Source organism: Eleutherodactylus coqui, chromosome 8 (assembly GCF_035609145.1).
Source record: "Eleutherodactylus coqui strain aEleCoq1 chromosome 8, aEleCoq1.hap1, whole genome shotgun sequence".
Lineage (NCBI taxonomy): Eukaryota > Metazoa > Chordata > Amphibia > Anura > Eleutherodactylidae > Eleutherodactylus > Eleutherodactylus coqui.
Genome location: NC_089844.1, coordinates 58360254 through 58374926, shown reverse-complemented (window position 1 = coordinate 58374926; position 14673 = coordinate 58360254). Strand labels below are relative to the sequence as shown.

General features: G+C 44.4%; 1 protein-coding gene across 3 annotated transcripts in view; it reads left to right on the top strand.

The window, feature by feature from the left end:
- Positions 1 to 9407, top strand: part of ARMC8 (armadillo repeat containing 8) — a 99046-nt gene extending 89639 nt beyond the window's left edge. For all 3 annotated transcript variants that reach the window (XM_066575679.1, XM_066575678.1, XM_066575677.1), the window contains 4 exons: positions 792 to 887; positions 5059 to 5131; positions 6880 to 6973; positions 8549 to 9407. In XM_066575679.1, the coding sequence (XP_066431776.1) occupies positions 792 to 887; positions 5059 to 5131; positions 6880 to 6973; positions 8549 to 8582 (297 nt within the window). In that variant the 3' untranslated portion in view covers positions 8583 to 9407. The remainder of the gene's footprint in view (positions 1 to 791; positions 888 to 5058; positions 5132 to 6879; positions 6974 to 8548) is intronic.
- The last annotated feature ends 5266 nt before the right edge of the window (positions 9408 to 14673 follow it).

Genomic DNA, 14673 nt, shown 5'->3' with positions numbered 1-14673 from the left:
TCGTTCGAATGAGCAATAATCGTTGTGTGTAAATGCTACCATCATTTCGGCTGAACGATCATTTTAAAGTGAGCTTAAAATCCATAGTTCAGCCAGAGAGAGATAACATAGACCGCTTGCTGTGTTATGCACAGGAGTGGCTGATTACATTGTATTCATACCAACAGCCCCTGCAAGAACAATGGAGCGAATTGCAGAGCTCAGACCACCTGCTGTGCTCTGCAAACAGCCTCTGGAGGCTCATTTACATGCAAATGAAGCTGATAAAGTGTTAATGGACATTAGTGTCCGTTAGCACTTTATGCAAAATGATTGCTAAAACTGTCAGTCTTTCAATCAGTTGGAAGATTGCCTTTGCGTGTAAAGGAGCCTTTAAGATAACAATAGATTTTCAATTGTTTAAGATAACGACGCAGAAAGTTATCACAGCTCAAGTTGAACTTTGCTCCATCTATAGATTTACTGAGTTCATATACCCAGAATACAGCATTGTTAAATTCAGCCTTTATTAAAGGTTATATTAGATTCTTTTGCCCCATAGCATCTGTATTGCATCTTTCCTTTTTAGTTATGTTTACATAATAAACAATTTGCCCGACGTCCTTTATTTTGAAATGTAGAATCAAGTGACCCCATAAAACATTAAGAGGGGTCTTTTGATATTTTAAAGAAAGTTTACCATTTCTCCAGAAACATTTGTCCTCTGGCTGCAGCATTGCAGTTCAGCCCCATCGATGTAAATTGCAAAACTGGCAACAGTGTAATACTTTTCGCTTTATTGTTTCTTTCAGACATTGTGCATTCTCGCCAACATAGCGGATGGAACAACGGCGAAGGACCTCATTATGACAAATGATGATATCCTTCAGAAAATCAAGTATTATGTGGTGAGTAACAAACTTGTGTGGGCATAGGAGGTCACAACACTGGTTCCATTAATGAAAAGCGTGTAAATAGAAAGCTGCCAAATCTCTTCTCTCTTTTCCTCCCCGCATCTTACGGTTAGTTTTACCTTGTACTGTGTTCTTTTACATAACTTACCAGGCCTTCATAATATCTATATAAACATTCTCACCTTTTGTAGCCGGTACATCAAGGCCTTCTAACTATACAGTGTGATTACACAACACTCATTGATTGAGGCTTTATAAATAGAGTGCTGGTAATTGGCGCTGGTTCGTTAAAGCTATGAATTGGCATTTGTGAACATAGACACAATAACCGTCCTTGCTGCAGTCACAGCTGGGATTCGGAGGCCTGCCAAGAAGTAAAGTTCAACCGCTTCCGCCTGTGTTTAAGAATACAGGATGACTATTCAACAGTTCTCTCTATATTGAATGTAGGGATATTACATGTTGTAGTCACTGATTACTTCAATAGGGATTATTCTAATTGCTGGATTTAGAGTTGAGAAGGAATTTATGCTCATAAAATGAGGAAAATTGGCTTCTTGTCATGTTTTTTTTTGCCTTCTGGGTCAAACCTTGCAGGATGGGCTGTGTGCAAGAGACATATGTCTTTTTACGGGCGGCTTACATACTATATTCACACAGTAGTTTTTTTTCCATTGAATCTACACAGCACTCGCATCAAATCCGCATCCTCTAAGTGGCCTGTTATTTTTAATGAGAAGCAAGAATTTGAAATGCACGTGCAGAAGGAAAAAAATAACATGTCCATTCTTGGCACAAAATTCGTGTTGGCAAATAAGTACACAGGTTTACCCACTGAAAGGGGCTAGACCCACATGGTGATCCGCGGTATACCAAAGTGCAATTCTGAGGAAGAAATCTGTTGCGGATTTTAAGGCAGAATGCATACGGAAAGCTCTGCCATGAATTCCGCCTTGTAAACGTAACCTTAGGGTGCTTTTACACAGTGTTTTTTGCCAAAATCCCACAGCAGTTTTTTGATCCAAAGCCAGAAGTGGATCTAGCAGGAAGGAGACGTAGGAGTCTGTCCTTTATATCTCCCATTCCTCTTGAATCCACTTTTGGCTTTGGCTCAAAAAAGTGTCTCAAAAATTGAGGCGTATTTCCAAAAAAAATTGCAGTTTATGTGAAACCACCTGTTTATGTTTTTTTTTGCATCCCTGCCAAATTAATGTTTAGTAAATAGGTATATTTTGGGGCTGAATTTTAATACAACTCAATGATCATCTTCTCATTTGTACTTCTAAATGAAACAATAAATGAGATAAAACGGGTAAGAAAAAAATCTGAATAGATAAATAATTAGGAATATTTAAAGGGAGTCTGACAACTCTTATGAGCCGCAGCAGCTGAAACACCGAGTCCAGGGATGGATTATACGAGGACTGATTGGAAAGTAATGGAGTTGCTTGCATGTTTTTCCCGCATGATAGATCTGGCAACACGTGTTTGTGAACGTCATGCATCAGCGTGTCTGAACCTGCAGTTGGCCAGCTATGCTCTTCAGCATTTTGTCACCGCGACCATGGGGGATGACGTAGACCTTTACCTAATACAGCAGAGGCGTGCGATTGCATTTTCAGTTTCCTTGTCACAATATGTTGAACCTGTATGAACGCGGGTATATTGTTTCATTACCGTATGCTTGTCGTAACATTTCGAGGGTTTTTAATTACCGCTTTTCCCAAACATTACACAAAATTCAGTCGCACACCTCTGCTGTAGTTTTAGAGAAATGTCTACTTCATGCTTCATGATGGCACGTACGAAGTACTTTCACTCGCTGTGGCAGATTGCCGAAGAGTTTGGCTGGCCAACTGCAGGTTCAGACACGCTGATGCATGATGATCACACACATCTGTGCAGTGTTAGAGCTGCTACCTGGAGGTAAACACAAGCAGTCTCATTACTTTTCCGTCAGCCCTCATACTTTCTCTGCCGTTCCCCTTTTCTGTCCTGTCAAGGTTGCTGCTGAATGCACCTGGCGGACTACATAGGTGTGCGCATAGAATTGGAGAACCAGTCCTCTCCTTCTATGCACATGCCTGCATCATCTGCTGCAGCAGTGCCTTCGACAGCTACTATGAGCCTGAAACTTTAGCTTATGGTGGCTCCCAAAAGCTGACAGACTCCCTTTAATTTTTTTTCCCTCCCATTGCTGTGCAGTCATTTTGCCAGATAATTTGAGGCATTAAAATGTACATTTTATGCAATTACAGTTTTGACTTTCGCCCCTTTTTTCTCTGCTGATGGCTGTTTGCCGTAATCTCCTAACAAGGCATTGTGACTTAACAATAAAGGTGTATTCACACATCGCTGATCCTCTGCAGATTTTGTTATGGATTTTAGTGCAGGTCTGCAGTAGATTTCACTCCTTCAATTTGAATTCAATTAAAAGGATGACATCTGCTGCAGATCTGCACCGAAATCTGCAGCAAAGCAGTGACGTGTGAACGAAACCCAAAGGCCCATTTATACGGAACGATGGTCGCTCAAACGACAGTTTGAGTGACAGTTTGGAGCGATCATCTTTGCATAACTCTAAGTAGCTAATTAGGTACTTAAGAGTTAATGCAGGCTGAGCTGGATGTTGCCACGATGCCTCCAAGAACAAAGCAGCTGTTTTTTGTATATGCAAACAGCTGCATTGTTCTCGGAGCTTTCAGGTGGTGTCCCGCCGAGAACTGCCAGAAAAGCTTGCTAGAAATCACAGATGAACGAATAGTGCATGATGGCCGCACGTTTAGACATGACTATTATCGCTCAAAAGATGGTTTTGGAGCAATAATTGTTGTCTAAATGGACCTTAAGACCTCGTTCACACGAACATCCTGGCTTTCCTTTATAATGCAAATCACAATGCATAACCTGGTCATCATACAATTGATACTTCCTGCCTCCAACAGATCCTATGAACTTACAGTTGACTTATAGTCGGGTTCTGCGGTAGTCGTTTTTCATGTCTTCATAACTATCCTTCCTATGAAGTCTACTGGAATCGTTCCAAGAGCATCAAACACAGATCTGAATCCAACCTAAACCTTATCCAACCTCCAGTCAGCTTCTCTGTGCGGTGAGCAATGGACGGCAGCAGCACAGCCATAACCAGCGGAGACATTTGTACTGGCTGCTGTTGTCCATTTTCCTTCATCATCCTGCAGGATAGTAAGGAAACAGGTTGAACCCCTTTATTTTGGATAGGTTCAGTTAATAGTTACTGTATATACTCGAGTATAAGCCTAGTTTTTCAGCACATTTTTTTGTGCTGAAAAAGCCCCACTCGGCTTATACTCGTCAGGGAAGGCTTAAAAAAAACCTCCATACTACCCTCCCAGCCGGCGTCTGTGTCTCCGGCGGCAGGCTGCTTGAATTCTCTCTGCTGTCATACCCCGCTGTCCTCTTTGCTCGGCTCTGTCATCCCCCGCCGTCAGCGCTGTGTAAGTAAGAGCTGTGATCGGATCGGGCGTCAGCCAATCACAGCCTGTGCTCGATCATTCACGGCCAATCAGCTGCTTTAGAATTCTCCCCGCTGTCATCTCCCTGCTCGACTTTCAAATCCCCTGCCGTCAGTGCTGTGTAAGTTAGCACTGTGATTGGATCGAGCTCCAGCTGTGATTGGCTGGCGCTCAATCCAATCACAGCGCTTACTTACACATCACTGACAGAGCCGAGCAGAGAGGACGGCAGGGGATGACAGCTGGAAGAATTCAAGCAGCTTGTCGCACAGACACGGTCACCGGCTGGGAGGTGAGTATGGAGGTTTTTTTTTACCTAGTATACTCGAGTATAGCTCGGCTTATACTCGAGTCAATAGGTTTTCCCAGGTTTTTGTGGTGAAATGTATTGTCTCGGCTTATACTCGGGTCGGCTAATACTCGAGTATATACAGTAATTTCTAAATGGTGTCCTAAATATTATTATTTAAACTCTTTTGGTGAGTATTGTGATTAAACTTTAGACAGCAGAAACCTTTTGGTTGGTGCTTTTTGTTAGGCGAAGGTATGTGATACGCCTTGTGGATTATGTGCAGCTCTCTGCCGGCTTTGAAGAATTAAACTCTTTCAGCAGAAGCGGAGAGCTTCTATCACACATATCACTGATATCTTGTTATGTCTTCTCATCACAGGGTCATTCCAACCTGAAGCTCCAGCTAGCTGCCATGTTCTGCATAGCAAACCTGACATGGAATGAAGAAGAAGGTAAGGGAGACCAGAATCAGCCTCACACGGCCATACAGAAGTCCTTTATCGACTAGTGTTTTCAGAGCTAGTCAGTTTACTTAGTGACCTAATATTATTTAAGCCTTGTCATCTCTAATTACATTTTCTGCTGTTTCGGCTCTATACGAATGGACTCTATCGCCATTTATAGAAGAGGTATTTTATTGCTGGTTCTGTTAGCGATGATGAACTTCTTACCACGGTCAATAATTCGGAGGTCACTGAGATATTTCTTGCCATGACGCCACACACTCTGTGTTTTACATTCCAGTACTTGCCATGTCTATAACCTCAATGAGTGAAGAACATTCCATCGAAAAGACTGAGCGCTTTAGATAGTATATGCAGCATAATTGCAGATTTAGCAAACTTTAAATTGACACTTAATGCATTAAATGCACAGTTGCAGCAAACATTTGCTTGTCCTTTTCAGTGGCTTTTGCTGTGTTACAGGAGTTAGCCAGGATTTAAAACTTGATGGCCTATCATCAGAATAGGCCAACCATATATCTGATCAGTAGGGGTCCGCTGCCCGGGACCCCTGCTGTCCGGCTAATTGAAGTGGCTGTAGCGCTCCTGCAAGTTCTGCAGTCTATTCAATGCTTACATCAGAGCGCTCTAAGTACTAGAAACTTTTTATTATTTATAGCAGTCGATATAAGTAGCGTTGTCCCATTTACTTCACTGTGACAAGCCTGTAGTACTTGGAACAGCAGCTCTACAAAATATGGTGTTCTGAGTACAAACCGGATCATACTCGGATGTTAACGCTGAAGAGGCTGCAGCGCTCTCATAGGCGCCATGGCTCCTACAGTTATCTGATTGGCCGGTAGGCAGGCCCCTACTGATTGGATGTTAATGACGTAAACTGACGGTAGCCCATGAGTTTTTACGGTCAGGATAATCCTTTTAAGTGTCAGTTTAATGTTTGCTGCAAATGTGCATTTAACACTCTTCTGTCAAGTTAAAGTTTTCTCCATCTGTACGTCATATGTTTAATTGTAGGGACCCGAACACTATATTTATCCGCATGTTTAGAGCACTAAGCTAGAATAGTGAAAAGTGTCATTGCTTTGTACATGGTAGAAGTGTAGCAGAAGGTTTGTTATGAGGCACCTACTTCTACGTTGAGATGCGCTGGAGTTAGTTAGCAACTACAACATTGGACATTTCCCAATTACTGAGTATTTTGCAGATAACATGGGATGTCTGACAAGATATACTGTATTGTATGTGTACATCTGAAATGTATAGAGATTCAGCAGTTTTAGGTGTTTACCAGTATTAACAAAAAGCCAATTGTTCCTTCTCTCCAAGAAATGCCTGAAAAATACTAGTGGAAGCTATGAATGCATCTACATCCCCAACATTATAAACTTCTGACACAATACTTTGACATTTCAAACATTTATTTAAAGGGATTGTCCTACTTCTAGCTGAGATGCGGCTGGATGCAGACAGCTCTGTACATTGCGCAGCAGCCTGGGTTGGTACTGCAGGCTAAGTCCTGTTGAAGTGAATGGGACTCAGCCTGCAGTACCAACCTAGTCCACTGTACAATGTACAGAGCTGTCTGCATCCAGCAGCATCACAGCTATATGTGGGACAACCCTTTTAAATGATAGACATTCTTTAATTGTTCTTACAATTTGGTTATCAGGACTCTAGAATTGTGTAAAATATCTGTTGATCTCATTTGTGACAGTATTTTGTTTTTATGCTGGAAGGTTCACAAGAACGACAGGACAAGCTTCGTGAAATTGGAATTGTCGACATCCTCCACAAACTGAGTCAATCAACAGATCCCAACCTTTGTGACAAGTAAGTGGCTCTGGCATAGTCAAGCAGTCCATGTATTACATAGATGGCCATTCATCCGAATGGCCACTATATAACACTAGACGGAAAGATATACTTTCATGTAGCTGCCCTTTATCATTGAATTTTAGCAAAGACAGCGATGTACTACAAGTAGCAGGATGAGTTAGTGCACTTTCTTAATAGACACTCCGTTCTAACTCTGTGTCTTCACCATGATTGCAGGATTAAAGGGGTTGTCTTGCGGCAGCAAGTGGGGCTATACACTTCTGTATGGCCATATTAATGCACTTTGTAATATACATCGTGCATTAAATATGAGCCAAACAGAAGTTATTCACTTACCTGCTCTGTTGCTAGCGTCCCCGTCGCCATAGTGCCGTCTAATTTTAGCGTCTAATCGCCCGATTAGACGCGCTTGCGCAGATGGGTCTTTTCCCTTCGGCTCGGTCCGGCAGCAGCGGCGTTCTGGCTCCGCCCCTTGTACGCGTCATCGCGTAGCTCCGCCCCGTCACGTGTGCCTCCTGATTGGCTGGAATCGGCACATGTGACGGGGGCGGAGCCAGAACGCCGCTGCTGCCGGACCAAGCCGAAGGGAAAAGACCCATCTGCGCAAGCGCGTCTAATCGGGCGATTAGACGCTGAAATTAGACGGCACCATGGCAACGGGGACGCCAGCGCAGGGAAGGAAAGTGAATAACTTCTGTATGGCTCATATTTAATGCACGATGTATATTACAAAGTGCATTAATATGGCCATACAGAAGTGCTTAACCCCACTTGCTGCCGCTAGACAACCCCTTTAACCTCAATGGGCAGCAACATTTGTGACACTTCAGCCTCCTCTTTCCTGAACGTTTTGTATTTGGGGTTGTAGATGGTTATCAGAAAGCTGCACCGCATTCCAGCTGCTGCGTTTAGGGCATGATGTTATCAAAGTGTAGGCACATAGACTTTTTCCATACATTGATGTCTAATAACTAGTCACCCAGTAGGAATATATTGGATGATATGAATCCTTTGAGGTTCTGTATCACCCCCCCCCCCCCCCCCCCGATACACTTAAAGGGACTCTGTCAGCCCTATAAACTACATTATGGGCTCAAAGCTGAAGCAATGTGGGCTCCAGAGAGCTGTGTTTCATGCTCAAAAGTCACCCCGTTTCAGCGCTGTGTCCCAATGAAGGTGGCACATGCTTTCAGCTTGACTCTTTCTGCACATGCATCTCCCATTCATTATTATGAGAGGTGTGTGCACAGAAAGAGTCAGGCTGCCGACACACATGGACTTCGCAAGGACCCAGTGCTGGGCACCTAGTGAGAGCATGGAACACAGCCCCCGGACTCCCTATTCCTTCACCTTTAAGCCCCATAACTTAGTTAATAGGCCTCGTAGGTGATGACCTTGCCCCTTTTAATTCTTCACGGTCTTCCTAATAAGAATTTAGTTGCACTAATATTTAATATATCTTGCAAGATTAATTGTGTTACCATGTTTGTCAGGAGTTGTTAAGTGGTTTATAAGGTTTGTATCAACTGAATGTGTAAAACATAAATTTTTTCCTCCTCCTTCCTCTAGGGCAAAAACGGCACTACAGCAATATTTTGCATGATCTTGGAAAAAGAAACTTCTCCGTTTTTATTTTTTTCTTACATCGCCTCCTTTTCACTTCTTCACCTATGGATGAGCAAGAAACTAGTCTGTCTCTCTAGTGCACACAGTCACCTTGGACTGCTCTTTGCAGCATGTAAAGCGAAAACAAGCTGCCTCAGCAGAATGGACTACTTTCTATATAACCTCCCGGCCCCAAATGGGTTATTGGTATTCTTTTTTTTTTCTTTCACATTTTGGGATTTTCTGAGCTACTTTGGATTTTTAATGCTGTTGCTGCAATCTTTGTGTGCGTGGCTAAATACCTCAACCCCCTTAATTTCCTTCCTCTACTTGCACACCTTTCGAGACTAAACACACAAGTACACGGACCCTTCCCATCGGTTTTCGTTTTCCACTTTAATTTACCAGGGCAAAGAATTTGCTGTACAAAAAGAAAAAAAAAACTTTTAAGTTCTATACAGTTTGTAAAATGTTATTTAATAAAAAAATATATGTAAAAATATAAATATATATAAATATATACATGCACAGACGTGCAGGACAATAAGTGCCCCTAAAGTTTATGTTAAATTTTTGAGCGTACAGATATTTGTAAGTAAACTATATGCATTTCTGAAGTGAGTCTTTGTATATATTTTTGGTTTTCTACAGATAAATGGGTGACTGTTTGCCTGTTGAATCAAAAGCTGAATTCATTAAAAAAAAATTTCTTTAAGGTATTTTTAATTATTTTCTTTTCGAGCTAGTAAAAGCCGATGAATGTATCTTGCTTTAATTATTGCCAATGTGTAGCAAAAATAATAATTTGCCGATTCAAAACCTGTCCGTATTGTCCTGCGTTCCGTCATTTATGCATTCTTGGAGTATTGCTAAAGGAGTTCTTCTAAACTTCTTAAAGGTATTTTTTTGTGGTTTCCCAATAATTTTGTGCACTGCATTATTACCCTCATGATGGCACACACAGCACTGGTCATCTTGAGTTTCGTTCCTGAAACAGTAGAAGAGAGAAGACCGATACATGGAAGATGCGGATGTACAGAGTAATGCCTGTGTTTAGGCTATTCAGGGATTTTGGATTACTGAGTGACAGCTATCCACACAACTGGGTTTTCCTGCACCCGGGGCAAGGCTTCAGTTTGGTGCCATGTTCTTCCCCAACAAATTCTTGAATTGCTGTAACATGACTTTTTTTTATTAGTTATTTTTCTCATACATCGTGGAGCCAGAATGTGGACATCTGAGGGTATGAAGACCCCACAGTATTACCTCTGGACAGACATGATGCAGCTCCACACCATGACAGTATTCACATGTCTCTCTTTCTTCTGCACAAGTTCACGTACAGAAAAGAAGTTCACCTCGTATGCACTGCAGCATGGATTTCATTAAAACGAATGAGAGATTTCAGATGCAGATTCAGTGGCAAATCCACGGCAAAAAACCCCGTGTGAGTATGGCCTTAAGTGAGCCTTTAGTGAAGCATTAACAGCGAGGGGTGTTGCTAGGGTTTTAAAAGATCAAGGGCACAATACCCAAGCTTTATGTTCCTCCTACATAGGAATCAGTTCTCCTTTGTTGCCCTCTCCATAGTGGTAAGCCCTCCTTTTTTGCCCTCTCCATAGTGGTAAGCCCTCCTTTTTTGCCCTCTCCATAGTGGTAAGCCCTCCTTTGTTGCCCTCTCCATAGTGGTAAGCCCTCCTCTGTTGCCCTCTCCATAGTGGTAAGCCCTCCTCTGTTGCCCTCTCCATGGGGGTAAGCCCTCCTCTGTTGCCCTCTCCATGGGGGTAAGCCCTCCCTTGTTGCCCTCTCCATGGGGGTAAGCCCTCCCTTGTTGCCCTCTCCATGGGGGTAAGCCCTCCCTTGTTGCCCTCTCCATGGGGGTAAGCCCTCCCTTGTTGCCCTCTCACTGGGGGTAAGCCCTCCCTTGTTGCCCTCTCCATGGGGGTAAGCCCTCCCTTGTCGCCCTCTCCATGGGGGTAAGCCCTCCCTTGTCGCCCTCTCCATGGGGGTAAGCCCTCCCTTGTCGCCCTCTCCATGGGGGTAAGCCCTCCCTTGTCGCCCTCTCCATGGGGGTAAGCCCTCCCTTGTCGCCCTCTCCATGGGGGTAAGCCCTCCCTTGTCGCCCTCTCCATGGGGGTAAGCCCTCCCTTGTCGCCCTCTCCATGGGGGTAAGCCCTCCCTTGTCGCCCTCTCCATGGGGGTAAGCCCTCCCTTGTCGCCCTCTCCATGGGGGTAAGCCCTCCCTTGTCGCCCTCTCCATGGGGGTAAGCCCTCCCTCGTCGCCCTCTCCATGGGGGTAAGCCCTCCCTCGTCGCCCTCTCCATGGGGGTAAGCCCTCCCTCGTCGCCCTCTCCATGGGGGTAAGCCCTCCCTCGTCGCCCTCTCCATGGGGGTAAGCCCTCCCTCGTCGCCCTCTCCATGGGGGTAAGCCCTCCCTCGTCGCCCTCTCCATGGGGGTAAGCCCTCCCTCGTCGCCCTCTCCATGGGGGTAAGCCCTCCCTTGTCGCCCTCTCCATGGGGGTAAGCCCTCCCTTGTTGCCCTCTCCATGGGGGTAAGCCCTCCCTTGTTGCCCTCTCCATGGGGGTAAGCCCTCCCTTGTTGCCCTCTCTATGGGGGTAAGCCCTCCCTTGTTGCCCCCTTACCTGCTCATGAAAATGTCTTCATTTCCTGTACTGGCAAAAAAACTGCAAGAACCTCCCCCAACAGTAGAGTCTGACTCCTCCCACTCATCACAGAAAACAAGAATTAATGGGCTGTAGGTGCTGTAGGTGCAACCCTTAGAACAGAAGGCTTATTAAAGTGAGGGAGTTAACCCAATTCATCTTTATTAATTAACAAACTGTGTGGGATACAATTAGTTACTGAAACGGAGGAGTCTGGCGCGCTCTTTAAGGATGTGGGTGCGCACCTGGAGGAAACAAGCTAGGAGTGCTGCACCATTGTAGGCAATATACATCAAGCTGCTGCTGAGAACCCATCCAGGATTTGCAAGTCAGAAATTAGTGGCGATCAATTTGGCAAACAATTAATTTTGATTTCTGGTACAGGTTGAATTGGAAAGAAAACTCATCTAAGGATCTGTGGAATATTTCTGCAACGGGCAGCAGAACTTGCTGTGCAGAAGATCCCCCACCAGAGTCTGCACTTCTAAATGCGGAGTTTGATGTGGAGTTGCCGGTAGAATTTTGCCATTTTCAATTTTCGCATCTAAACTGCACTTCGGGGGTGAAATAATCTGCTGCAGTGTTGCAGAAATATTCCCCCCCATGTGAAGGGTCCCCCAGAGAGGTCTCAAATCTTTCTCTGAGGGGGCTTTTATTTTCAAGTTCACAAAGATAACTTAAGAAGCGTTGTCAGCTCTGGCGCATCTTCCACCTGACAGTGGTCTTCCGGCATTTCTCCCTGTTCAGGGATTTGTATATCCCTGCCTCTAGGAAGCACTGCCTCTGATTGTTGAGCGCTGCACGGCTGAATGGCTGTGATTGATTTATCGAGCACTGGCTCTGATTGGCTGAGCGCTGTGACGCTCAGCCAATCAGAGGCAATGTTTCCTGGGAGCAGGGATTTACAAATCCCTGACCAGGGAGAAATGCCTGAAGATGACTCCCGGGGACCTGGGAGAAGAAGTGCCGGAGCTGACAGTGCTTCTTAGGTGATGTATGTGGGTTTTTTTTTTTGGTTTTTTTTTATGCAGCTAGGGCTTATTTTAGTGCTTTTACTGTAAAAGATGCATTGCACCACCCGAAAACGGCATTTTCATACGATACAACGCATAGGAAATCTCTATAAGGGAACATGGGCTACAAAAAAGCTGTATAGAGCATGCCGCAATTTAGTAGTCTCGCAATGTCAGAGGGTACAAAACATCATGTGGAAGAACCCATGGGAAAGCCTGGGCTTTACAGACATGCAATTCGTAGCACTGTCGCATCGCTAGAAATGTGGAAGCGGCCTATAGCAGAACTTTCTCCTTCATCAGGTAAACGCATTTCTCAAAGTTGCATATTTGCAAAGTTTTATACTTTACAGCGAAACTGCATGGCAGTGCCCGTTACAGCTAAGTGGCCTTTTCATAATGCGCTTGGTGCTTACCTTTTACCAAATATATGGGCATGAGGATGCAGCATAGGTTTTATTTCTGTATGTCACAAATGTGAACGTTCTCCAGAAACCCCGGCAGCGAGATTAACTTTTTCATTCACCTTTTTATGTATGTTGAACTTTCTTTTTTTGCCGGCTGTCTTGTAAATAGTATCAGCGAACAGCAATCTGTTTCTCCAGGCAGTTTGCCAAGTAGTGTGAGCGCACCTAGGCAGCGTAGACGGCGGCTATCCTAACCCAAATCTATGGGAATGATATACAGGCTGCCGGTGAAGATTTGCCTTAGCTCTGAGGAGGCACGGCGATGTATAAAGAACGGGGTGTATGATTAGCTGCTGGTTACTGGGTAATATATTCGTATAGAGACGGCTTATTTATCTTCATCCTGCGGCTGGAGTTGCTCAGCCACTGCTTAGGCCATTTACAGCCGCCGTAATTCTATTGATTATTACACCAATAAATGTGCTTTAGTGCAGATCTACTGAGTAACTGCATTGTGCCCGCTTATTGAAGAAAATGAAGTTAGTTGGGCAAGTTCTGCAGCTCTTTGTTTCCTGGTGTTATTAGATTACTGCAGTACAAATTGTACGTGGCCCTTGTATAATTTAGACCTGTAGAGCTATTATGTGCCTGGTAATAGCATATGCCATCTTGTGTAACTTAATTCTCTTGTCAGGGTTGGGAAAATGCCCACGGCCCCTAGGGGGTCCCAAAGTATAAAGTTAACAAAACTAAACATCCCTAACGCCGATGCTCCTAGACGGCATTCTGCTGCTCCAAATGAGCAGAAATTTTGACAATGACCACTTCAGACAATGCACTCGCCATTTATGGAAAAAAAATTGTAATAATGTCACCAGTAGGTGGTGCTGCAGGTATACAGATCACACTACAATTATTAAATAAGTTTCCCTTGGTTTTCAACAATGCTCTCCATTCACAAAGCCATGTTCTCCACTGCTGAACGCAGTGCGTCAGCTTTAACCGCTACTACATGCTGACAAATGCTGTTCTTCAGATCTGACACGGATGCAGATTAATCAAGATAGACCTGGCCCACTACAGCACCACCTATCAGCAGCTTTTTTTTTTTACTGCAAAGTTTTATTTCATCAATGGCGAACACAACATTAGAAGTGTCCGTTGTCCGAATGTTGTCTCATTTGAACAAGTAGAACATCCTTTGGGGACCTCTGAGTTGGGGAAGTTTAATTTCGCCAACCCTGTACTGGGCTTTTAGGAGCAACCTCAGAGAAAAGTAAATTTTCACACGAAGGGTGGTTTCACATGAGCGTGTTTGTGTGCGTATAGTTAACGGCACAAAAACAGTCTCCTATTAGAAACATTGGTTTCCTATGGTGTGTTCACATGTCCGTGTTTTACAGGCGTGCAAACGCACATACCTGCAAAGCATAGGACATGCGTGCCCTATAGGTCCGTGGTGCGTGTCAATATTCCCCAGCGGGGAGACCCCTTGTCACTGATCACTGTGACAGCATTGTCACAGTGATCAGTGGCAAGAGGACTCCCAGCGGGGAGTAAAGAATCCCCTGCCACAGCTGTGATAGCTGTGGCAAAAGATTTCCTCATACCTGCAAGGAGTAAAGAATCCCATGCCACAGCTGTGGCAGGGGATCGCGATGTTCTCCCATTGCTTTCAATGGGATCGGAACTTCTGCAGGCCCATTGAAAGCAATGGGTTGCGGGCAAGCCCTGCAGGGATTTTTCAGGGAAGGGCTTTAACTATAAGCCCTTCCCTGAAAATTATTCCTAGAATGTGTTAAAAATAAAAATTATATATACTTGCCTCTCATCAGCTGCCGGGGCTCAAGCGCGTCTACCCAGTCTTCTCCTTGCGCTGCTCAGAGCTTATAGAATTCAATGAATGGCTGAGAGCTGCCTGTGATTAGCTGAGCGCTCAGCCAATCAGATACAGCCCTTTCAGCAAAGAGCTTCAGATCAGTGCAGGGAGAAGACTTGGTTAGAC